The 25,940-nt window shown below is 41.3% G+C and overlaps 1 protein-coding gene across 1 annotated transcript; it reads left to right on the forward strand.

The window, feature by feature from the left end:
- Positions 1–2,175: 2,175 nt before the first annotated feature.
- Positions 2,176–25,377, forward strand: LOC148589995 (sodium- and chloride-dependent glycine transporter 2-like; the record flags this gene model as incomplete). The annotated part of the gene is made up of 15 exons (XM_088539590.1): positions 2,176–2,361; positions 3,454–3,984; positions 4,523–4,661; positions 5,573–5,704; positions 5,960–6,133; positions 6,672–6,813; positions 7,204–7,336; positions 8,202–8,336; positions 10,155–10,258; positions 12,825–12,949; positions 17,301–17,413; positions 17,678–17,809; positions 18,916–19,015; positions 22,341–22,441; positions 25,210–25,377. Coding segments are annotated over exons 1-15 (2,232 nt in total), but the record flags the coding sequence as incomplete, so codon positions are not given.
- Positions 25,378–25,940: the final 563 nt, after the last annotated feature.

A 25,940-nucleotide genomic window follows, 5' to 3' on the forward strand; every position in this document is an offset into this window, starting at 1 on the left:
CACTTGAAACCCGAGTTTCTGTGTTTCTTTGTGGGTTCTCCCCCGTGCCCTGGGCTGGAGCCTCTCCACGTACCCCCCAGCGCGATCGGGCTGCGGCGAAGACTGGCATTCTGGGGTCTTGTGCAAGTAAAGGAGATAAATTCCTCTTTTCGAAAGGTGAAACCTTGATTTCACGTTTCCGTGCTGATCGGAAAGACCGTTGCTTGGACAGGAATGTGAGGGATGAATTTAGCCAGTTTTCATAATAATGTAATCCCTGACAATCCAGATGAGGCTTTAAGGGTCTTTCTGACCAAAATACTTATCGAATTCCTGCCTCGTCACTTTTAATTTGCTGCGTGCCTTTAGAGACGCAGGCTGAAAGGCAGCGTTAACTGCTAAGGACCCTGCTGCATCCGCTGGCTGTAAGCGGGTTGCCCTGGGCTAGGGTATGGCTAACAAAGAACCCTCGCAAAACACCGGCGATTACCCCACACCTGCCCCGATAAATATCTCTCTACACGTCTCGCCCTATTCCTGATAGTTAAAGGGCTGACGTATCGAAAAACACGGCAAGAAGAGGGTATTTGAAAAGAGAAACCCACAGCGATCCGTATATGGAAGTGCGCGTATGTAAAAATACATATATATATATATTATACGCAATATAATTATTTATCTAGAAAGAGAAGGTAGGCACACATGTTTGCCTGAATACGACTGAAACAACAACGGAAAAAAATAGCGTTAGCTGTGTTGTAAAAACGCCCTGAACCTCTGCTGTAAGGCAAAGACGTTTTACAGTCATGAGAGCCAGTGATCTTTTCGGAGAAACAAAAACAAACCCCCAAACCAACAAGGACAAAAAGATTTTCTGTGTTCTGCTTTGCTTTAGAAGACTTTTTTTTTTTTTTCCCCTCTTCCTCGCAGGTGCTTTCGATGCTTCTCTCCGCAGTGGCCAGGTGTAAGGCGAGGAGCGGGCGCCGGGCGCGCTCTGCAGCTACGCGCCGCGCCGCAGCCTGGCGCGGCCGGGACGCGCTCCCCGCCGCGGAGCGAAGCCCCTCGGTCACCTCGCGAGGGCAGCAGGCACCGGGGGGCTGCGTAGGAGTATCTAGGTGATTGGATTTATTATTATTATTATTATGTGTTCTGTCCATTGAAACACGCTTTGACAACCCCTAAGCTCAAAGACGTAGTAAGGAATGTGTTTGGTATTGGGGAGTTAAACATTTCGGACTTTCCCAACAGACTCTCACTTCATATTGTTTATGTTAAAATATCATTATATATATGTATATATATATTTATATACGCATATATACTATACGAGGAGAAGCTGACGCTAGTAGTGTGTGCGTGGAAGGACAGCAGCGCTTTGACGCTGAGACAACGGGAAGGTGAATTAGGGAGCATGCAGATTTGCCCATGGGTCTTTTCTTTCTTAAATGCGAACAAAGTTACCCTGTGCCCCAGAAATCTGCGGGAAAGTTCCTCCTGGCAAAGAGCGCTTCTGAAAGATCGTTACGGGTGGGTGGTTTCATTGCAAGAATGAGTCCAGTCAAATTAACGCCTGACTTTTAATGAGCATTTCCTCCCCGCTTCTCAGAGAAGAAGAACATCTGCCTTCATCTTTGCTCGCTCTTAGTGGTTCTTTGGATAACCTTGACGAAGGAGAAATTTGATTTATTTTGTGCATCACTTCGGTTTACTTACGATTGGGGTTCTCCATCGCAAACCACCTTAAAATGAAGATGTTAGCTTGGAGTGTGATGGTACAACTGGTGTCAGTCATAATTAAAATGTTTTTGTGTACTATCCTCGCATAGCGAAATACTTTATGCATGTATTTATTTGTTTTTATATATTAAGTATCCACTGTGCGCTGCAGAAATGCAGAGGTGACGCTACAGGGAGCTTAATCGCACAGCGTAATAAGGAAGGGGTGAGGTAGAGAGGTAGAAATGGATGGTTTCTCCCCCCAGCTCTCTTGCCTTGGGTGCAGGAGGACGTGTTTCCCACATGTCCCCCGCCCTGCTTACCAGGGAGAAAGTTGTGCCGTGCTCTGGCGGGCTTGGTTTAGTAGTCAGCCCCCATATGAGTCACCCTGACCACGCAATCCCGCTCCCGCGCGACTGACAGCTCGGCAGCGCTCTGGCTTCTGGATGTCCCTTTAAAATCTGAATCCAGGGGTAATGATTTATCAAACTCTTATTATCACGAAAATGTCAAACGAAGGGCACCTTGCTATGCACTGACGCAAACCCAGTCTTTCCCAAGGAAGTATAGAAAGCTTAGCTCTGGAGTGAGCAAAATCCAGTCTGCCAACTGCCTCTACTGCTGTTTTTACCTCTACCCACCCAATCTGTTGCTATTTAAGGCATGGTAAGTGCTCGCTTTCCTTTCTTGGAGACTTAGAAAAGCTGTCGGGGAATGTGTGTGGAGGGGGAGTCCTTGTTTGATTTAAAAAAAAAAAAAAACTTATTTTTGGGGTACGTTTTGGTGCGCTCTGGGGGAAGCGGCGCCGGGGGGAGCTGCCCGCGGTGCTGAGCGCGGAGCCGCTGCCCAGCGCGGGTGCGGAGGTGGCCGGGAGGTGGCACAAGTGGCTACCGAGCCCGTGTGAGCGGCTCCTACCCCCGGGACTGCGGCTGCGGAGGCTGAGGAGAAAACCTGCAGCAGCAGCAGCGAAGGGCAGTTTGTGTAGCCTCATCCCGGACAGGTTTGGAAAAAAGATAACTTAAAATTTATGAAAAAAATAAGGGACGAGTCTTCAGTAACTTATTTAACCTAAAAGGGAACGTTTACAAAATTTAAGATTTAGAGTTTTGGGGGTCGAAAATATGAGATAGGAGATAGTAAGGCAGCTATTAATTACTGTAATTCAGCCGTGGCGCTGCGGTGTTTTCCTCTTCTCAGTGTCAGGTTTTAGCAGATAACAACTAGCTCAGAAATGCTCACTGGCACTATTTCGTGATTCTTTTTTTCTTTTCCTTTTTTTTTTCTTTTTTTTTTTTAAGGCATCTTCGACTGCCTACAGGGCAGCTTGTCTGTCTATCGCCTATATGGAAGGAGGGAAAAAAAAAAAAGCGCCAATGTGCATTGCTGAATGACAGAAAGGAAATGGGGCGTAAAATTAAAGATTCTTTCTACACTGGCGATAGGGAAGGGAGCATCCTGCAGCCGTGATGTGAAATCTAACGAGGTCTGGCGGCGCAGTGCCATAGGAACATTTATCTAAAACTCGAATTACGGCGTTGAAGCCACTCTTCCTTACTGTTTTCTGCCCCAGAAAATTAATGCTGAAAGAGGAGGCAAGGGGGCTGAGCCAGGGCACCTCGAAATTAGCCAACACTTTTCTATCCCCATTTCCTAGTGCAGGCGTTTTGCGCACAGGAAAATAAATTCGTAAAATCTATGCGGTCCTAACATATTTATTTATTTTTCTTTTCTAAAAAATATGTGACGTTGTTATTTTAGGATTACGCCGGTCAAAGGGATATGAACAAGCAGATTGTCAACAGCCCCGAAACAGTCGCTCCTGGACCAAACGAAGGTGCGGGAGTCGTAAGAATCAACCCCGAAAATGAGCCGCAGAGCGTCGCACCGCAAGCCCTGGCCGCGACGCTGCCCAGGCCGCCCTGCTCGCTCTCTAGCGACAACAAAACTCCCGCTTCTGAAGAAACCAAAGCAAACGATTTGGAGAGGACCAAAGTCGGGATCTGCAAGCTCAGCAGCACCCCGGTGCAAGCCAACTCCCCCCTCCGCAGGGAATCTCTAGAGACCTTTCCGTACCAGCTCGCCCCGGGGGCAGGAGCCGCCGGGCAGGCTATTATCCCTCACTGCAAAATTCCCGCTTTGCAAAGCACAGGCGGGGACGCTACTCTGAACCTTAGCAAGAACACGCTGGAGCAAAACGACGCCAAAGGCGCCTGGGCGACCTTGAGCCAGAGCACTGTGGTGCTGGGCGCAGATGGCAACACTTCTGTTCTCCCTGGCAGAGTCGAGGGGGTAAGTTGGCTCCTTATACTTTCTAATCCCCAGTCCTCCATCTCGTGCAAGCGAGAGATCCTTGCCATGCAGCACCCGTTTGTGGCTGAAACTCGAAAAAAAGTAGTAATTCCTGAGCGACCCCAGAGCAGGTCGATGCTGGGGTGGTTCGATGGGGAGGGCGGAGGGGAGAAGAGGAGAGGATCATAGCTAAGGGGGGCGCTTGCTAATAGTGTAGTATCAGTATAAAAGCCGCTCAGGAGTTGCCGGCTCGTTGCTCCGCTCTCGCCCTCGTAGCTGGGGCTCGCTGGGCTCGGTGCGCATCAAGCCCTGGCGCTTGGATGCCTCGGAGCCTGTAACCAAACGCAAGGCGAAATCCCCGAGCCATTGCCCCTCACCCCGCTGCGAGCGCTGCCCTGGGGTCCCCAGCCGAGGCGGGGGGCGCGGAGGGGAGCCCCAGGCGGGTCCCCGGTGCAGAAGCTCCTGCCTGCCGCCCCCGCACGGTTTTGCAACCGCGGCCGTTTTGCGACCTTTCTTTTCTCCCCTCTCCCCGCTTTAGGAAGACGATGCAGGGGATGAAAATAAAGCCCGAGGGAACTGGTCCAGCAAGCTGGATTTCATCCTCTCCATGGTGGGTTATGCGGTGGGGCTGGGCAATGTCTGGAGATTCCCGTACCTGGCCTTTAAGAATGGGGGAGGTATGCCAGCTTTTTCCTGTCTCTCTTCCTGTGGTACCGCAAGGGGCCGAGCACAGGGAGGTGGAGAGGGAGATTCCAGGCGCCTCCAGCTAAACCCTCGCTGGGATTTCTGTTAAATAACAATGGTCAAATAGCACAGGGAAGTTGCGGAAAGAGAGAATTGGCAGATAGTGCTTTTCCTAAAAACATCTATGGGCTGGAGAGGGAGGAGCTCGAAGAGCTTCGGGGATGAAACCCAGCTCTTTCTCCCACCAGCCGGTTTAAACGCAGTCGGGTCTGAAGCGCAAGTGGGGGAACGGGGGCAGCGGGAGGGAAGAGAGGGAGGGAAGCCGAAAGACTTTTGATCCGAGACGTGTGTTACTTTGAGCAATGGGGGGAATTTCTTCCTAACCTCGTCATGATAGACTGGGAAAAAATATCATTTGAAACAGAGCGGATTCTGCTCAGCGGAATAAAGGAGGAAAAAAGTTGTGAGAGGAGATGGGGCATTAATAGGTTACAGGCGGAAAGAAAAGAAAAGGAGAGAGAGAAAAAAAAAAGGAATTTATTTGCAAAGAGCCTCTCAACATCGGCTCTCGTTAAACTTGTGACACGGGTGGGTGAGACCTCCTTGCGCCTCCTGCGGCAGGGAGACGCTGCGGGCATTTTAAGTAACAGTTGCGCAAGTACCGCGCCAGAGAGCTAGTGATTTACAAAAGGACCGGTCTTTTAAAAGGAAACAAATCAAACTAAAAACAAACAAACAACAAAAAAAAAACCCAAAAAACAAACAAACAACAAAAAAAAACAAGCAGGTTGTCTTTTCTTATCGAAATACGAAACTACAAAGGGGGTGTTTTAGATACGGGGGACCGATCCGCGCAGCGCCGTAACTCAGGTCGTTCTCTCTCCTCTCGCCCTCCCGCCCCAAGGTGCCTTCCTCATCCCCTACTTGATGATGTTGGCCCTCGCGGGGATCCCCATCTTCTTCCTGGAAGTCTCCCTGGGGCAGTTTGCCAGCCAGGGGCCCGTGTCGGTCTGGAAAGCCATCCCCGCCTTGCAAGGTGAGCGGCGCTGCGGGCTCCGCGGCCGCGCAGCTGCGGCCCCTCACTGCGACCAGCGCTCGCCCTTCCTTTAACGTCCTTTTTTCTTTTTTTCTTTTTTCCCCCCTTCCCTTCCTTTCGGAAACGCACTTTGTAACTGCCCCAAACAAAATCACTCCTTGGCGGCGGCCGTGACTCTCCGTCCAGAGCTCTCTATGCAGCGATTAATTGCGTTCTTATCTCCCCTTCTCTCTTTTCTTTTCCCTCTCCCCGTAGGCTGTGGCATTGCGATGCTCATCATCTCTGTTCTGATAGCCATATATTACAATATTATCCTGTGCTACACTCTTTTCTATCTTTTTGCATCCTTTGTACCCGTGCTACCTTGGGCTTCCTGTAACAATCCCTGGAACACTCCGGATTGTAAAGATAAAAACAAACTTTTATTAGGTGAGTCGGGTTTTTTTTTTTTTTTTTGCCGGGCGGAGGCGGGGGGTGGGTTGTCCCTCTGGAGCCGCCTTGACTGCCCTGCGCCAATGCGGAAAATCTACGGAAATCAGTCGGTTTTTATTAATCATCGTTCTCACCGAGGCTGAATATGACTTTAAAAATAAATAAATAAATAAAAGAACGAAAACGTGTTTTATGGCCCGTCAAAAGCGTATAATAAGCTGCAAATCGGCAAGTGAAAACGAGTGCTACGTCCTCCCCCCCTCCCGCCCCGCTTCGCTAAGGCCCTCGGGGAGGGGACTGGGGGGACCCCGGTTTCCCGCTCCCGGTTTCCCGCTCCCGGTTTCCCAGACTTTTTTGACCATGTGAAAGAGATTTCGCGGATTAGTGCTCTGAGCTGCTCGCAGCTTTTACAAGAGAGGAGTTGCAGGACCTTAATGCAGAACAGCAGTTTAAGCGGATCTGCATTGCACAATGCTGTACACTATCATTTACCCGCAACCAGGTATTTTTCCTCTTTGCTTTATTTTCTTCTTAGATTCTTGCATTGTTGGTGATCACCCAAAGATACAGATCAAGAACTCCACTTTCTGTATGAGCGCCTATCCCAACTTGACCATGGTTAACTTCACCAGCCAAGGAAACAAGACATTTGTCAGCGGAAGTGAAGAATATTTCAAGTAAAATCTTGCTTTGTTTGGAGATGCCAGGCTACTTTTCCTTTAAAATCTGCAGTGATTGACACAGTACTTAGCCATTTGGAAGATTAGGAATACCTAATGATAGGATGCCTGTTTAGGCATAGGAACCTCAAAAGCTAAATTTCTAGAGATGTGTTATTTTTGTTCTTGTGCTTGGCACAGCTGGGGTGCTGGCCCAGGCTTGGCGTTTTTATCTACTACTGCAATGCAGATAAATAAAATAATACATGGTGCACTTCACTGGAAGCTTCTAGAGAAAGCACTCGGAGATATAAAGCAATGCACTGTCTCTACCACAGGAATTTGCAATGAACTGCCTGCAGTTTCTATCATCATTATTTTTTAATTTATTATTATTATTATTTCTAGGTATTTTGTATTGAAGATTTCAGCAGGAATTGAATATCCTGGTGAGATTAGATGGCCCTTGGCGCTGTCTCTTTTCCTAGCATGGGTGATTGTATATGCCTCTCTTGCTAAAGGAATCAAGTCATCAGGAAAAGTAAGAAAAACAGTTGCAATACTACTGAATATTTCAGACATTACTGAAATCCTTTCTGTACAAATATTGATCGGAGTAACTCCATGAAATGCCCCTTGAAGCAGCCAGGAGAAACCTGGGAAAGCAGTAGCAAAAGTCACTTAAACAATTTTGGTTGCTGTAAGACTGAGGCTAAGATATAACAGACTTTACAGGCTTGGGGTAGAGTGTCCTGCCTAACAGACGATAACTCTGCCATGGTGTCCAGCCTCAAAGATGGCTCTGTGTGAGCTTATTAACTAATCAATGTTAAACACATACCCTCATTAAGATGATTATTAGGTCTATCTGGTTATTTTCAGAGCCTTTTTGCATTGTGCCTGTAATTGTTTTCATGGAACTACGTGATCATTAAGAAGTACAAACGAAGCCTAATGAGACCTCCACCGACTTAGTTAAGATAATGAATGAGTTAAGAAGAATGATACAGATAAAAACCCAACAAACAAAAACCTATACTTCAACAAGTATAGTATGATGTTGCTCATTTCTAGCCGTTTTATCTTATTCTAGCTACTTAGCTCTAAATTCCTGCCATTTCTTCTCTTTTGCTTATTCTTTATGTATCTCTCTAGAATCTCATTTCTTTTTGCTGTGTCTGTTGACGCACAAGAACAGCTGTGAACAATGTCAACTCTAACAAGTTTTTTAGGAAATAACCTTGCTGGCCAGCTGGTCTTAATCCCTAGCTCCTGCCTCTGATCATGGGTTATTGCCTTTTCCAGGCAAGAATGTAGCACTTGCATTCTTTTTTTTTTTTCACTCTTCTTACAGATCCAAATAAGTGCTTTTGGTAACTATTTTTTTTCCTTTTTGGTTTGCTCAGGTGGTGTACTTTACAGCTACATTTCCCTATGTGGTTCTCATTATCCTGCTCATAAGAGGAGTAACCTTGCCAGGTGCTGGAGCTGGAATCTGGTACTTCATCACACCAAAGTGGGAGAAGCTAATTGATGCTATGGTGGGCTTATTACTGCTTTATAACTCTGATAGGGCAAATAAAAAATAAATGGGTTATGAATTTGATTTAGTTTAATCTAACTCCTGCCAACAGCACTTATATAGACCAGCTGTGATGATTATCCTAGCTGTGCTATAAGAAATGACACCCATTTTTACATGGCAGCTAGCTCTGAGTTCTGGAAAACACTGTGATCCAGAATTTGAACTTTGCAGATTTCAGCCTATTTCTAAATAAAATTAAATGTTCCAGTTACCCCAGGAAAAAAAAAATGAAAATATGCATGGTTTTGTGGTTGTATGGTCATGAATCCACACGGGTATCTCATGTTCATTCACCTGAGCACCTGTATGTCGTCCTCAGGGGTCCCTGGGCAGTATGATGGAGGCTGAATTGAAACCACAGCTGTCACCTTTGCTCCATTAACCTTTAGGAGAGAATTTTAGCAACATTCCAGGAAATAACTGACTTCTCCAATAAATTTCATCATCTAGCAGTAACAGTGTCATATCACACCAGTAGTTTGAGAATTAGAGCTGGAAGGAGTTTCCTGGCTGAAATCTGCAGACCTTCATTTTCCTTAACATCTTTGCAAATACTGGGTATTTTAAGCTGTTAGTGCTTCAAGTATTAAATCTTTTGTAAGCAGCGCAGTAACTTATTTTGCATTTAAAATGGCTTTTGGGATCTCGTGTTGTGCAACGAAGGAGGTGAAGAATATTGCCTTTTAGCTAAATGGGGCTGCTTGAACATGTAAGTACCTATCTAACCCTGCGTATCTGCTTGATAATATACAGGTGAGCTTCTGGTTTTAATTTCCTTTGCAATATGACATGAATTAGCAGCTGTGTAGTGCTCAGTCAGATGAAACTATGGCTGCTTGGTGGCTCATGTACTTTAAAGTGGTCTTTAAGTAATGTCATTCCACCAGTTAATGTGGGTAGGAATGTCTAGGTATGTGTACACATATATATGCATCTCCATTTCTTCAGCATGGATTTTGTTTGGTTGAAAATCAAACTTTGCAGGACAGCTTGTAATTAGAAATACCCACGCTTGGAACATCTAGGAAGTTTCATATTATACAAGGCCAAGTTTTTTTTTTAAAAAATGCTCAGTTTTAGAAATGTTGTTTCTAAATGCATTTAAGGCTTTGAAGAACTGTGAATAGGTTACAGAACAAACAATACTTTTTTTTTTTCCCCCCTCTCCTCTAAAAACACTAATTTTGCCTGTGGAGCAGACAAGTGAGGAAACTGGACATGGGTATCTAAATGGGCATAACTTAAACCATGTTGCTTGAGGTGCACCTTAGGAAGGAAATTTACTCAAATTTTAATGTAATCTCATAAGGTGTACCTCAAACAATGCCGAGTTTCTTGCTTTCATTAAGAATATTAGGTATTATTTTCGCCAGTGTTAGATAAACCATCAGTTTTTCTGGATATAGATTTTTTTTTTTTCGATTTGCATTTGCCGTGCTCAAAGTATTAAATTGGTGTGTATCAAACACCTTAGCTTGTTGAATATTTGTGGCTTCTGTATATGGCAAAAGTTATCTTGTCTTTTTTTAGACTGGCTGTATTGTATAAATATAATAATACTCTAAAGTCTAAATCAGTTAGAAATCAGTTAGCATTACATATTTCGGGGCAAGATTTTGCTCTTAAATTGTATTTTATTGCTCTATAGTTCTTTTGAGCTATTTATGTGTTAATTCCCTATAACAGTAATATATGCTTGATAGTGTTATTGATCTTTCTAAAGTTCTTCTCTGAAGCTGATAAGCTGATAGTATTTCCTCTCTCTTTTTTTAAGGTTTGGAAAGATGCTGCCACACAGATTTTTTTCTCCTTATCTGCGGCATGGGGAGGCTTAATTACTCTCTCTTCTTACAACAAATTCCATAATAATTGCTACAGGTATGTGAGAGTGAAATCCATCAATCTGATTAAAGTGGCCTTGACCAAAATCACAGTCATCTTTGAACTTGCAGAAATCTGTAAAAAGATAGAAAAGAGAACCTCTATTTTTTTCTTTTTTCTTCCCTGCATTCAAATCTTGTAGATGAGGCTTGGGCTTATTATTGTTGCTCGTGGCTATCCATTTTTAGAATCAGCAGTTTTAAGTTGAAAAGCATTATGTGAGGCTGTCAACAGCTGTGAAAAGCGTAATGAAATGGAGCCAGTTGGCAACCTCTGTGGAAGAACAACCCATGTGCAGAATGAGCTCAAATTTGTCATTGTGTGAGACAAGCAAGAGTGTAATCTGCAATTCCTGTGTGCATGATTCTTGTGTCTCCAAGGGAAAATATTGCTTTTGCAGTTGTACTTGTTCTGGTTTTGCATGCACAGAGCTATCTCTGGTTGTAATTTTTGAAATGACTTTATTTGAAATCAGCAAATGCGTTATTTCTGCAAGGAAAACCATTGTTCTGTTGGCATAGGATTTTTTTTTTTTCAAAAAGTATGCAAAAGAACATTTGCAGGCAGGAAAAAAAACAGAAGTTTTTCTGCTAATCTGCATGCTCCCTCCTCTTCCTTTGCTTCATTCATATATTGCCTTTAGAGCGGGCCTGGTACCTGCTGAAGATACTTTATGGCTTCCTGTAATGTCAACAGTTCCATTTGAGACAATCTCCAGCACATGCAGCGACTGTCCCGCGGAAATGACTGCAAAACTTCCTTAATTTAAGACTTGGGAGAATGTTCTCCTTGGGTTTTGAACCTCTGTATCCTGTGAGGTTTTGAGTACTTGCATTTTTTGCCACTGTAGACAGAACAGATTTTGATATTGTTAGAAAATGTGGATCAGGATTTTACAAGAGAATCACTCAGACATTTCCGATTAGTTTTCAAAAGTCCTTTAATATAATTATCTAGAGATATGGATGAATGGATAGCAGTGCTGTGCCCTCAGTTATTCTTACCCTGCAGTCTTTTTTTTCCTACTTTTAAAAATGCTTGTCCTTTGTTTTGCTTGGTTGCTGACGAATGGAAACAGCTAGCCTAGGAAAATCTGCTTCAGAATATCAGGGCGGGAATAAAAAAAAAAAGGACAGTCATCATGCTACCTTTCTGCATTAATTTAGTAATGGTTTATGGGGCTTGGAGATGTTAATAGAATGTTTGAATGAAATACATGGTATTGAAGCATAAAAATCTTAAAGGTCTAAAACTAAATACCTTCCTTAAGTATAGTAGAGGTGAATTTGGGAGACTGAAGCAGAAATAATTAGAAAAGCTTAGTTGGTTCTGATTTGATTAATCTTACAAGACACCTTCCGTACTTAAATGAAGCACAATTATTTTCCTTTTCAATGTTTACATTCTTTACTTTCTAAGATTGCAGATATAATTCTGTTTGTTGTGTCCTTTTTAAACATAATGAAATAAATTATAATAGTTTTTTAATGAGTTCCTTTCCAATTATGCAGACGTGTGTGTATATGCATGTATATATGTGCAGGTACATATATGCATGTGTGCATATATATGTGGATATATGTGTGTATATGTATATGTAATTTAAAATTTAGCTGGATTTTGGAAGAAGATTAACACATGCTGATTGCAAACAGAACGTTGTCATTTCTTCTATAGATCTGAAGAATCAGGATGTCATAAGATGCTCCATTAGAGATTTCCAAAGCTCACAAATCTGTGAGGTTCTTGGCAGGTTTCTAGGTCGTATTTCATTCTGTCATTGACAAGAAAATCACAGTAAGAAGGTGCAAAATGCTGAAGATCTTTTAAACTAAGTGAATGGTTTGCTCCTCGGGCATTAGCAATTTAAGGGGAAGTCTTATGGCTTTTGGAGGACAAAATAAAAATCCCACCAAGACTGTAACAGTTATGGGCAAGGATCACAATAGCTTGTTTCTTCTGAAGTTACCCATGCCAAAACAATTTAGCATGATATTCACGTAGGGGTTTCTTGAGGTTCCCATAATAATGACAGCTGAAAATGGTACCAGAGAATCCTTTATAGGAGGATTCCAGTTATACTGGAGGGTGCTAAAGGAATGCCACAGAGCGTAGAAAGCTTAACTATGAAAGGCTGCATAAATATAAGAAAGATACAGCAATTTTTGCCTTGTAACTGGGCTGTAGTGGTTAGCCTGCATGCCATACCATGAGCACCACAGGCAAAAAGCAGGATGGCCTGTTACAAATGGTGTCTTCACTGCTATCTTCTTTGGAAATGCCCAGCCTCCGGCTTGGCCTGATGGAAGCCTCTGTATGGTACATGGGTGAAGGAGACCTGTACAGTGGGTTATTGCAGGTACGGTGAAGACCTGTCTGCTCAGATTAGTGTGGAATGCACTTTAAATGTGTAAAAGGATGTGGTTTGGGATGGTGTACCTTCAGCTGCACTCCCATAGAGTGTGTGCCCTCGCTCGAGGGAGTCCTGAGGCAAATATGAAACCCTTCCTTGCATGTACTACAACAAAGTGATGAGGATTTGTTTGTCTTGTTTTTTTTCCAGGGACACGTTGATAGTCACATGCACCAACAGTGCCACAAGCATATTTGCAGGCTTTGTCATCTTCTCGGTTATTGGCTTCATGGCGAATGAACTGAAAGTAAACATTGAAGCTGTAGCAGACCAAGGTACAGTATTCTGCCCTTTGGGTGCCTAAGACAGATTCTGAAGGGCCAGGTGAAGGTGCATGGTGGCACTTTCAGCTGATAACACTGGTGATGGAAATGGGAATAGTGGCTTCAAACTGGATTAGTAAATCTCTTGTCGGCATCTCTGTACTGCTGAATTGTTGTATAGCAATTACTGTCACTGTAAAGTCAAGAAGGCCTCACTTAATGCCTCCTTATCATTTGTTTGATAAGAGTAAGTAGCCAGTTGAGTGTGATTTCTATTTTCTATGTAAATGACTCACTGTTTTGGGGTAAAATCTCCCTTTCATATACTCCAGCAGTCACTGGGCCCTCTTTCTTGCCTCTGCTGCTGCCTTGTCACATCCACTTGAAGGTAAAAAGTGTCCTGAATGGTGAGAATCTTGGATGAAAAGGCTTTGAGATGTGGGCAAGGGGACGAAATGCAGTCTAAGTGGTGAAATGAGCTTCTGAGCTGTGGGAGCTAGGAGTTGCCTCAATAGGGAAACAAAAAAAGATGAGCAGAACTGCTATTGCAATGGTGCAGATTTGAAGATCCTGGTTGGCAAACTGAAACTGTTATAAGCGGGTTTGGTAAGGTCCTAACTGATAGAGCTGAATGTGAATGAAAAGAGTGTGACAGATGGATAAATTGGTGCTGTTACATGGTATGAAGATGTGTGAGAGGGAAAGGGAGGAGTTTTGGGGATAACAGTTGGAGAAAACTAAAGAGTTAAAAAAAAAAAATCTGATGGGTTAATAAAGGGATAATTTCTGTAGTCCTGCCTTGTTCATAAAACCTATTGGTGTAGAAACAGTAGCCAGTGATGCAGCTGAAGCTTCCTTCTCCTTCTTCCATGAGAGCGAGAGGGGGGAAAAAAGGCTCTTAATTCATGTTTGTCTGTTCCTTCTCTGAAAACTGAAACGTGCGCCAACAAATGGACTCTGCCGTGTGTCTCCTGACAAGAGAGATACCAATAAAGACATCAAGTCATATTTAATCCCCGTATCAACTGGGGTTGTTAAAGTGCAGCACAAATGCTGGTGAACTGCAGCTCAGCTCTAGGAAGTTAGTCAGGGTCCTGCTGTGCTGTGGACCCAGTTCAAGGGTTTGAGAGGCGAACTTCCTAGGATGGATGGATGGCAAACTGCTGCCTGTAACAAGTAGTTAGGGATACTGCCCTTGCAAGCCAAAATAATGTCACTTGAGTCTGACAGGGCATTTTTTTGGTCCAGAAGTCTGGTAAGTATGAATAGAAAAGGTTTTAGTGCAGTTTCTGACTTCACTAGGTAACATAAGTGTGCCTTGGTCCTTCTAGCATCCTCTTCCATCCATCCTTCCCATTTTCTAGCATCTTCTTCCCATGAATTTCCCTGCTCCCTAGGACAGTCTCCTGCAAAAGCTAAGAAGACATCAGCTGTTTTGGAGCCCTTTGTTTATGGCCTCTTTTCCTACTGGGTGCTGTAATTGTCCTCAGAAAAATTCTTTGGTGCCCTCCGAGTCATTAGGAATTATTTGGGCTACAATGACATGGATTCAAAAAAGCAGAGGCCATTCAAAGTACTAACTCTGCTTTTTGGTGTGGATTGTTGGACTATTAAATGTCAAGAAAAATCTGTAGTGTATTTCTAATTCAGACCTTCTTATTTTGATTCAGCTCTCAAAACTGCTTGTATGCATATTCTCATTCACTCTATTGTGGTAGTTTCCCAGTCTTGATCCTTTCACTTTGGTGAAAGTGCTAGCAAAGTCCTTGCTATAAAATCAAGTGTGTTAGGAGTAATGTTTCCATTAATCTTTTTAGCCTTTGCTTCAGGCCTGAAGCAAAAAATCTCCCCACCACAAATCCAAACTGCATTGCGGTTACAGAAATTATTGTGCAGTAATTAATTATGTTAACTTCAAATTAAAAAAAGAAGAGGAAAAAAAAAAAAAAAGAAGCATGTGCTCAACTGAAGATATAATGGAAACTCCGAAGGGACTGATGGCATGAGGGATGGAGAATTGTAGCTGTTAGAGATGAGGTAGAAAACATCTTGTTAGGCTCGTTCATCTCCCTGGCCATTTCAAGTGAGCCAAGTTCCATATTCTTCTCTGTGGATTGCTTGTTAGAGGCCTTCGAATAAGGGAGTGCTCACATGGTGGATCTCTGTTTCCAGTTGTTCTGGCAGTTATTCAAGAGTAAGAAATTGTAAGAAAAGCTCTCAGCAGACACATCTTACTGTGGGGCCGTTGCTGCAGTTGTATGACCCGTTTAAGCCATTTAAAAATGCCTCATTGGCTTTTTCACTCCACTTCCACAGAGATAGGGGAATAAAAATTAGTCCCCTAATAGAAGAAAACTCTACACCAGGAGGACAGTGACAACTGGAAAAAATGTTGACTGCATTAGCATGTTGAAAATAAAATTAAAAAGTGGACACAGCAAGGGGGGGAAATGAGAAACTCTTTGTCCCCATCCTCCTGGCTTTATTTTAAGTTTTAGCCACTTTTTGATGAAAAGAAGAAAATAGCAAAACTAACGGCTATAGATAACCTAATTTATTAGTTATTACCATAACCAATTATTAACATAACCTTGTTTCCCAAACTTTGAGTGAAATAGTTAATAGAAATAGAGAAGTTTTTTCTTGTTGCTGTTGTTTTTTTTTACCTACTTTTTCTAAAGTATAAATCAAAAAAAATTCTCATATTTTATATATATATATTTATCTTTTGGGAAACATTGTATACATTATAAAAAAGGACAATTTTAATGATGGGACAGACAGGAAAATCTATTTCTCTTCTATTCTAAATCTCACGTTTTGAATAAGGACCTACTGCTGTTGAAAGTTTCTCAAAATCTAGAATAAAAGTTTGAAGTAATTAGAATTTTCATTGCGGGACATGTAGAAGTCTTAGACAATTTCTCTGACTTTTACAGCCTTTTAGCAGAAGATTACACGCACCCTAATCTCCAAAAATGTTTATTTTGCAGAACTGTGCTTGCGCAGAGGGGTGAGGGCCAGGCAGGGAGCGGCTGGTGCCGGCTTGCCTGTGCTTGGATGTTGTGGGCATTAACTGGCACCGCCTGTTTTTGAGTTATGAGGGGTCAAGATGGAGAGATGTGCAATTTCATTTTGCATAATTAAACCATTCCGAAGGCTGTGATTACTGGCAACTGATTTAAGACTTGATTTAAACTTATAAATAAAGCTAGTGCCAGGAGAGCCCCTTTCTCTAACAGTCATGAAGATTTTTTTTCATGAAGAAATGAAAGATGTTTGTGAACAGGCAATATTTCCATATGAACCTGTCTATTCCAAAAAACTGTCCGCAGCAAATTTTAAAGACAGCAACATTGCTGAATCATGTATAGGTTTTTGCTTTTAACAGTAGTGCTAACCTGTGGTTGTCCTTATTCAGAAGGATTCCCGTGTGCTTTATGAATTACCTGTGGACAAGTTGCTAAAACTGTGTTTTCTTCTCAGTGCATGAGAAAGCAGCAGCCACCTCTTTAACAGAAACAACATGGGGAGCAGTAGGAAAGGGGATTTTATAACCCAGATTAGCAGTGGCCAGGACAGTGCGATTTTGCACCTCCTCCCGTCAAAGAATTTAACTTAATTTAACTCGCATTTATGTCTCACCTGAGCCATTGTGGTTGGTGGTTGGCATTACTTTAGCTGGTAAGAATAGGGAAGAAATGCCATCTGCTGTTATCTACCACCAAATTCTTGCAGCATCTTCCTCCCCAGCAGATCTAAGTATACTTGTGAAAAAAGCATAAATTCCATATCCTTTCTGCTGTGCATTAGTTTGGTATTTTTTGTGGTTTCATTTTAGATCCACAGCAGTTATTACCACGTGCCTGAAATTAGCTCTGTGCCTTTGTTACCTGCTGTCCTACTTGTCTGGTTAGGTGCGGGTGGAGTGCTTTCTTTTCCATTAATCTTTGTAGTATTGAGCTGTGGAGGGCTGCCACGTCCATCTGATGTCCAGGCTGCAAACAGGAGCGGACCATGGCGGGCTGGGGGCAATTGGACGACAGAGCAGGAAAGAAACGTGGGCCCAATGCAGAATTTCTGTTGGTTTTTCTTATTTGTGTCAGCGTGGTAAGGGTAAACATGTATTTTGCTGCCTGGAAAGTAGGAGTGTATGAACACTGTGAAATTTACATCCAAAATAAAATGAATCATGTAAGGCTAAATTCTGCAAATTTTGGAAGAAATAAAAAGAACTTTTTTCAAGCACAGTGATATTGTATTCTATTTTAAAACATGACTCTTCTTATTTCTTTCTGTTCCACTTGGCTAACAATATTAATGTGAGGCAAGATACCCCAGCCTTTATTCTTATCATTTCTAGGTCCTGGAATTGCTTTTGTGGTTTACCCAGAAGCCTTAACAAGGCTCCCCCTTTCTCCCTTCTGGGCTATAATATTCTTTTTGATGCTTCTGACGCTTGGACTGGACACTATGGTAAGACTTTTCTTTCCCTTGTCTTTCCTCTCACTCTATCGATTTACTTGTCCTGAAGATCATGAGCTATGTGTTCAATCAGATGTTTCTGTCAACAGAAGAACGAAACGAAGCCACCAGTGTTTCGTTCCTTTAGATGAAGTTCAGCATTAGCATCCGAGCATTTAGTGTTTCAGTCTCTAAACTCTGTCTCATATTTCAATGTAACCAGTTAGACTATTCTGTGTATGTAATATGCATTGATTCTTTTATTTTGTCTTTCAGTTTGCCACTATTGAGACTATAGTGACCTCTGTTTCGGATGAGTTTCCCAAATACTTACGTACACACAAGGCACTGTTCACTCTTGGGTGCTGCGTTTCCTTCTTCATTATGGGTTTTCCTATGATTACTCAGGTAATTCCTCAGATTTTGCCTTTGAGCAACGCTGGCTCTCCCCAGTCCCCCTCTGGTGGCTGTCCTAGTCTTGTGTAAGAAACAGCTGCATAAGATTAAACCTCTTTAATGGCATTAAATGTGCATGGACAGTTTTGAAAGCTGTGGTTTTTTTTGCAGGTTCTGAGAGATTTGGCTGCTCAAATCTTTCTGAAAATTAGGCTGTTAACCAAGTATTCCCAAACTAGGCACATGAAATATCTATTCTCTGTGGTTTTATTTATTTAAGTTTATATAGTGTATAAAACTGTACAGCATTTCTGGGTGCCTTTTCATATATGTACAAATTGGATATACATTGATATTCCTAAAAAAAACTGTGGACTTTGGCCTTCCCTTTAATCCTCACCCACAGGCTCTTGACCCGTGCTTCGTCCTCCCTTATGCCGACCTCCATACATTGCAGTTGTTCTCTCATGTGAAGTGCAGCTCCACCACCTCGCCTTCCTGGCCTGTCTTTCCTGAAAAGTGGAAAGCCATCCATGGTCACATACCAGTCATGAGAGCTGTCCCACCGTGTCCCAGTAATTGCGATGAGATCGTGGCCCTGCAATCGCACATGCATCTCCAGTTCCCCTTGCTGTGTGGTTGTCCTCGAGATGATCTGCTCAATAACTTTCCCCGATACCGACGTCAGGCTGACAGGCTGTAGATTCCTCGATCCTCCATTCGACCCTTCTTGTAGATGAGGGTTAGATTGGCAAATCTTCAGTCATCTGGGACCTCCCTGCTGACCAGGACTGCGGATAGATGATGGAGAGCGGCTCGGTGAGCGCTTCTGCCAGCTCCCTCCGCTCAGGTGGATCCCATCTGGCCCCAGAGACTTATGAGGGAAGATCTGGTTCCAGCTCATTCCCTGATCTGAAAAGACAGAAAACAATTTCTCTCACTAACTAAGACTAGCTATCAGATTAAGACATATCCTCTGCTTTTTGCTCCTGTTTGTTTTGCCTATCTCAGTGCTATTTGTGGGCTGGGGAAATTGTGGTATGCAGGTACCACAAGAAAAATGGCAGGTACATGCCCTGAGTAACGGCTTTTTTTTTCTCTGCCTTTTTTTCCTTTAGGGTGGAATGTACATGTTACAGCTTGTGGACACTTATGCAGCTTCTTATTCTCTTGTCATCATTGCCATCTTTGAGCTTGTTGGAGTTTCCTATATATACGGTAAGAAAAAATACTGTTATCGGACAGCCCATGTAAAAGGGACACTTTCAAAAAGGGACGCTTTCATGTACAGCAATGTAGATGTTATCGTGAAAGTCTTAACAGGTAATATTAAAAAAAAAAAAACCCAAACACTAAGAAATAAGAATTCAGAAACATCTTTTTAAATTGATGAGTTATGAAACCGTATTACTATAGGGTTCCTCTAACTGTATGCATATTTAGCTTAATGTCCTTTTTCTACCTGTAGTTTAAAGCCAGTGTCTAGAGATGAGTATAAGAAAAGAGCAAACCATCTTCAGAGGCTTATTCGGAGGCTTCAACAGTTTCACGGCTCAGAGAGTTTCTGAACTGTCATCTTTGAAGTTAACACCTTTAAAAAATATATGTATATCTATATCCAGTTCTGTGCACAGAGTACAGAATTAGCTTGAATTTATGATCCTACCAAGCACTTCATGTCATTCTGGTGCTTGTACTGACTTCCTAGCTTTGCTGAGATTGAGTGAATCTTTTTAAGAAATGATTTGAAGTACTCAAGAAGAGCATGGGTTTGGGTTCTATCTTTTCTTTTTTCTCATATATATATTTTCCCTCAGCACATGTGTGAACGGTGCTTGGTTAAAAGCATTGCATCATGTCACCTTTCCTTGCCAGCATTATCAATAGCATCACTAAGTCATCACTTGTGTATGTTTTTGAATGCACATGAAGGTTTACATGGAGAAAATACTGGATCTATTCCTCCTTTGAACACTGACTGGCAGAAGTGCCACAAACCTGCCTTTATGGAACATTTTATTGCACTTGTGAACAAAATTGCATTCATTTTCTTCCAACAAATTCATTATCCCTTTATATATATATATATATACACACATATATATATTCTTGAAAGAAACATAATAATGCAGAATAGTCAGAGTGTTAGTAAGAATTTGAATAGATGAGACAAATTTCTAGTTAGGACATTATTTTCATGTGATTAGGCTTGAAAAATATTGTTCCCCCCCCTGCCCCATGTTCTGTCTGTACCAAGCAATTGGTAAATCAAAGACTACCAGCAAATGTTGATTAAAAAAAAATAGAAATTATTCCCTAAAATCAACATTTTGTTAGACTAAATAGCATTCGTTCTTTCAGCACCAAAAATCAAGATTTGTCTTACAATCTTTATCTTACAACTCTTCTTTCTGTAATGCACTGCAGCTACTTTTTTGCATCAAGGCTACTTTTAGGAGGATTTTGTTCACAGGAGCGCAGATTGTGTATTTGCAATTTGCATGTTGCAATAGAAATGAAGCGGCTGCTCTTGTTAAGCTCCTGTACTCCAGTGCTTAAAATGGTCTAATATATTTTTAGTCTCAGAGAATGGCTTAATTTGCATTCTGCAGACACTTTTCTCTGTATACTTGTGCTCTTCATAGCAAGCAGGCTGGCATAATACTAGTAGGTGCTTTTATGAGGAAATAAATCTGTTTTTAGTTCTTTTTACATATTCTGCTTGCCGAGTTTGTTGAGATTTTTTTTAAATTGGGGCACACTTAGTTATTTCCTTGCAAGCCCTTGTTCTTCATTAGAGCTTATGCTACGTAATCCAGTCAAATGCTGCCTCATGCTGGCCTAGATTTTTATTATCCAGTTGTTGAGATTATGATGCGTGATTTGTAAAGAATAATTTAGAGCTCTGGATACTAATGCAATCATCAGCCTAATTCCCAGTGGTGTATTCTGTAACATGAAGCCAGATCCATAGATAAATACAAAGATTCTTATGTTTGAGTAAAATATTGCACAAAACTATTTGAAATTAAAATGTATTGATGTATATTATCTTGACTTTTTTCACATTTTTTTTTAAGCGTAAATGACACTGATTTAACTTTGGGATTTTTGCCCAAGATGACTTACTCTGTTCTCACTGTCTGAGCTCAGCCTCATTTTTAATCCAGCCTAGCCTTTCTTTATTTTAGAAGTGACTATGTAACACAGATGCACCCAAAGAGAGGCAATATTGAACTACTGCTTTTTTTTATATGCTGGACCATCTTTTCTCAATGTTGAGAGCAGACAGACATGTGGATAGATTAAATTCTCCTCCATATCAACAGAAAGGCTTCAAAATTAGGTGGATCAAGACTAGGGATTATCTCTTCTTTATGTTCAGCAGCTGTTGTGGTTGGTTTTAAGGACAATAAGCATAAAGCAGCTTATTACTCTTTTGCAAATTCTTCCCTCCTCACTCAGTTCCCTCCAGCATGTCAAGCCCCATCCTGTCTCCATATGGTGGCTGAGGAGGCAGCCCCAGGTTGGAGATATTCTCAGATATGGGCACAGATTCTTAGTGAGTCAAAATAGTGAACCTAGGTTAATTAATAAGACAGGGCCAGATGAATGAACTTGGTAATATGTTCACTTTTGCAATTACAGATCAATGCAAAATACAATGGGTGGTGGTAACCGGATTCGGCCACAGAGTATGGCTCCTCAACACTTAGGAGGTCCAAACATGATCTACATATTTTTGTTTAAAGCAAAAATAATGTCTTTGAGCTCCAAAAATAGAGTTCTATAAGAGTTGTATTTCTGTGACAAATAATGCAGGACTGAGTATTATCCATGGATGTTGTCATGGCACTGAGCTCACACAGAAGGAAGAAATAGCAGAAATATCTTTTTCGAATCTTGGGTTTTTTATTTATTCAGGTAACTATATAGGTGCAATCAATACAACAACCTGAAGAATGAACACTAACACATCTATCAATTTTGTTTGATCTGACTACATAAGATAAAAATCAAAATCTTTATAGGTGCTCTCTAATAATTCAAAGTACAGCTTATCTATCAATTGAAAAATAGCAGGACATTATCAGCTTCAATGCTAAAGGATATAGAGAAGCTCAGTTGCTGTCTATGTTGAAATAGGTATTCAGATGATAATCTTTAATGACCATGCATTGTGTTTTTAAGAAATATGATTACATTTATGAATAAAAGTTATCTTTATAGCAAAAAGCATCAAATAGGATCAGAATTGCAGCTAACCAATACATTCTATTAATACATTAATATGAAACACTGAATGCTTAATCTCTATGTAGCAGCTACATTTTTACAACCTTTACGAAGCAAGTATTTGATTGGAATTATTTCCACCATAATATTCTCACTTCTTGTTGTGTGGTGAGCACATCCACTGAAGTTTTCAAGAAGAAAGTCAGAGTTTGTTGTTATAACTAGACACTAGGGAGATCTCAATAGCCTTGTTACGAACTGTGGCTGGTTTCTTTCACCCCAACTGTATTTACGCTTGCTATTACAGGATTGCAAAGATTTTGTGAAGATATAGAAATGATGATTGGATTCCAGCCAAGCAAATTCTGGAGAGTCTGTTGGGCATTTGTGACCCCCACTATTTTAACAGTAAGCAGAAAATTTCCAAGTGTCACCTTCTAAGGTGTTTTTGCTCTTGTTAACATAATCAAAATTGTTTCTCAGGGAATCATGATGCTTCCAAACAGTAATCATTAGATCTTGGTTGTTGATCAACTAGATGCCTAGGCGTACACATACATGTGCATGTGTCCCTGCATGTGTAGGGTAGGTAAAATAGAGCTTAAGTAGTGGGATTTTGGCAGAGAGGGATGGTGTGTTTCCAAAGGTATTTGTCCCCTGCCTGTACAAAATGCTGGTACAGTATCCTGCTGCATACCAGTATGTTTTAACTGTTGTATATATGTGTGTTTGATCTGTGTATGTAAGAGAAAGAGAGGGAGAATTGTATGATTCTTCTGTCTGTTCTTACATTCAGTGAAATGTTTTTCTGCAGCTCAGCCCAAGAGACATATGCTTTAATGCTCTGGAAAGGCTTGAATGGAAATGTGAGTGACAAAGCTTTAGTTAGAAAGATGGAGATGTTATTGCAAAGGTTGAAATGGCTATGTCAACTTCTGCTTTTTAAGGAAAAAAAAAAAAAAAGTAACTTTGGTTTCCAGTTTTGGGCTGGCAGGGCCTGGAGGCTCTGCACCGCTCAGGACAGCCCTTTTCTCTCGTGATGTGGCCCCTGGTGGATGAATTTTACCAAGGAAACGGGCTTTGCGGGAGAGAAGCAAGGATTTTTTTCTGTCGAGGTTAATGGGGAAACAGGACTTCCCTGCACATTCATCATGTTTACAAAAAGAAAAGCAAAATTAATACTTTTAGAAACTGTTTTTTTTTTTCTCCCTCCTACCTGGAGTACTTTCGTGTTATGCTTCTAATCTAGTTCACTATTTCATTTAAAAAATCGAGTGCTCTCTGTCTTACAGTTGTTGAATGCACATGTGCACAGGTCAAAATGCTACTGCTATATCTAGGTTGAGCATCTGACTTTGAAACACCAAGTTTCCTTGGTAATTTAACCTAAATTTTACTGGGTGCTGTTGTCATGTTTTCACATAAAAATCAAATCGTTTATCCCAGTAAACTGAATAGCAGTCAGGACAGGAAGAATGGGCCTTCCTCAGCCAGGGCTGTGTGTTGAAGGGAATCTACTCTAGGGCTGAACGTTGGAGGTGGCAAAATTATCGGGATGTATTTTGGGATTTAACAGCTTATTATTTTACAGTAATACTAAATAGTTCACAGTAGTGTTTCTATCGGGAAGAATGGCTACTAGAATTTCTGAAAAGTCACACATTTTGAAGCAATGATAATATTGCCCAGGTAGGTGAAGAAGCTGTCTGTAGTCATTTTCAGTTTCTGCTTCTAGGGAAGTATCATTTCTGCTTACACCTGGACAAGCTCACATTTCTACTGATCCTTAGTAGATAACCTTGGTAAAGCTTTTTTGAATTTAATTTCTGAAAAAAACAAATGCAGCTTCCCAGATGAAGATGATTGGTAAACTCCTTTCAGCTGTTGTTATTTCATAAATTAGGCTTCTTTTTGTCCCCTGAAAATTGAAGAGGGTTTTTTTGTTTGTTTGTTTTGCAGATAGCAGTATATGTGTGGAGGAAGTAGCTAGTTTTGGTTAACTCAACAAAATCTTCAGTTTCAATGAGAAGAAATTGTCTAAGATGAAGGCAATTTCTCAAAAAAAAAAAAAAAAAAAAAGGCATAATGAAGATAGCTTACCTGCCTTCACAGATGTTCTTTACCAAATGCCTTAATTGAAATGTAGTATTTAACTGCATTTCAAAGCAGATAAACCTCTCCTGTTTAGCTAGTGGTAACTATTGTTTGGTTATGACAATATGTAGCTATGGTTGATAAATCCATTTTTGAAAAGTTAAAAGTAGTCCAGTTCAAACAATAGTAGCATGATGTATAAACAGGCCCATGTATTTTATCTTGAGGGCTATTTTTGAGGTCCTGTCATAGAACCACTGATACACTTCATGGAATTAAAACGCTTTTTTGCAAACAGCTTAATTTCTCTACTGATCAGACTTGCTACTAACAGTAATCAGAGCTAGGGAATAGGAAATTTTGGTCTCTTATGGAAAGCAAACCAGGTCATCTCCAATCTGCACGTTCTGTTGCTGCTCCCTCAAAACATCAGCTTATAGTGAGAAACCATTTGATGTTGTGATCAGTCATAATTCAGTTTTTACACAGTGGAAATAGACAAAGAAAAACCAAGTTTTTTTTTTTTTTTTTGTATTATTGTCCCTGCAAAGCTAGTATTTGTTACCTTTGAATAATCTAATATTAGGCTTTCAATTATTTCACATCTCTGGAAATAAAACTGTTTATTTTTGTATGTGCTTTCACCCAGCTATATTGCTATTCATCTTCCACAGGCAATTATTGCGAGCATAGGCATTTCCCAAAAGTTACTGAATTATGCACAAATGTAAGCAGATATATTGCTATTTATATGGCAAGTCAAATGGAATAAGTTATGATCACATTATGATCACACAAGCTGCCAATACACCGTGTAATAAAGCATACTACTCTAGGGGTGAGATTTTAATTTCAATTCTTCTGGCATAAATACAGTGATTTTGGTGGGGTTTTGCAAGTTTTACATGAAACTCAGTAGATTCTGACTCTGACCCGTTTATTACAGTTGTGTGAGGAATCTGCCTCAATGTTCATCCTTTTATTTTTCTTATATATGCACCAAACCTGTGGATACTTACCACTAGTTACACAGCAGGCTTGTATTGTTTGTTGCAGCATAACTTTTCCTTCTTTGTTTCCAGTTCATTCTCTGCTTCAGCTTTTACCAATGGGAACCAATGACTTACGGAGCTTACCACTATCCAGCCTGGTCCATGGTCCTTGGGTGGTTGATGCTGGCCTGCTCGGTTATTTGGATCCCAATAATGTTTGTAATAAAAATGCATCTAGCCCCTGGCAAATTTATTGAGGTAATTTTTCTGTCTTTTCTGCTTAGAAGTATGGTCACAGGAGGCTCTTTTACATTGATTTTTATAATATTGAATGGCTAATGGTGCTAAGACTACTTTCTGGTTAAATTGTTTTTATGTTGCAAAGATATACCTGAGTAATTTGAAACACAGCCCTTCTGTTCCCTGCTTCTCAACAAAATGCTCCTAAATTAAGTTAATGTTTTCATGAAAACAAGGAGGAGCTGCAGATCTCATAAGCCCTGGAATGGTGTCACAGCTAGAAAGTGTATTTTTCTAGCTCTATTGGCCCCTTTTGCAAAAGCAGCATGCAGAAGTCTCAAATGTTTGTGCATACCACACGTTAACAAGCCTGGTGAGCTGTGCAAGCTGAGTTAGCTGATTGCAAGAAGCCAGACCATCAGGTATCTGAGATGCCCTCAGTGGCTTCCAGAAAGTTTTGCCGCTTCATAAAGTTCAACAGTGAGAAATACAGAAAGGCCTCATTCTCAAGGTTGTAAAACTTAGCTGACGGTCTTTGCTTTCTCCCCTCTTCAAGTCTTTGTTTTTCTTAAACAAACTGG

Source organism: Tinamus guttatus, unplaced genomic scaffold (assembly GCF_059628265.1).
Source record: "Tinamus guttatus ecotype Peru unplaced genomic scaffold, ASM5962826v1 Tinamus_guttatus_pri_ptg001867l, whole genome shotgun sequence".
NCBI lineage: Eukaryota > Metazoa > Chordata > Aves > Tinamiformes > Tinamidae > Tinamus > Tinamus guttatus.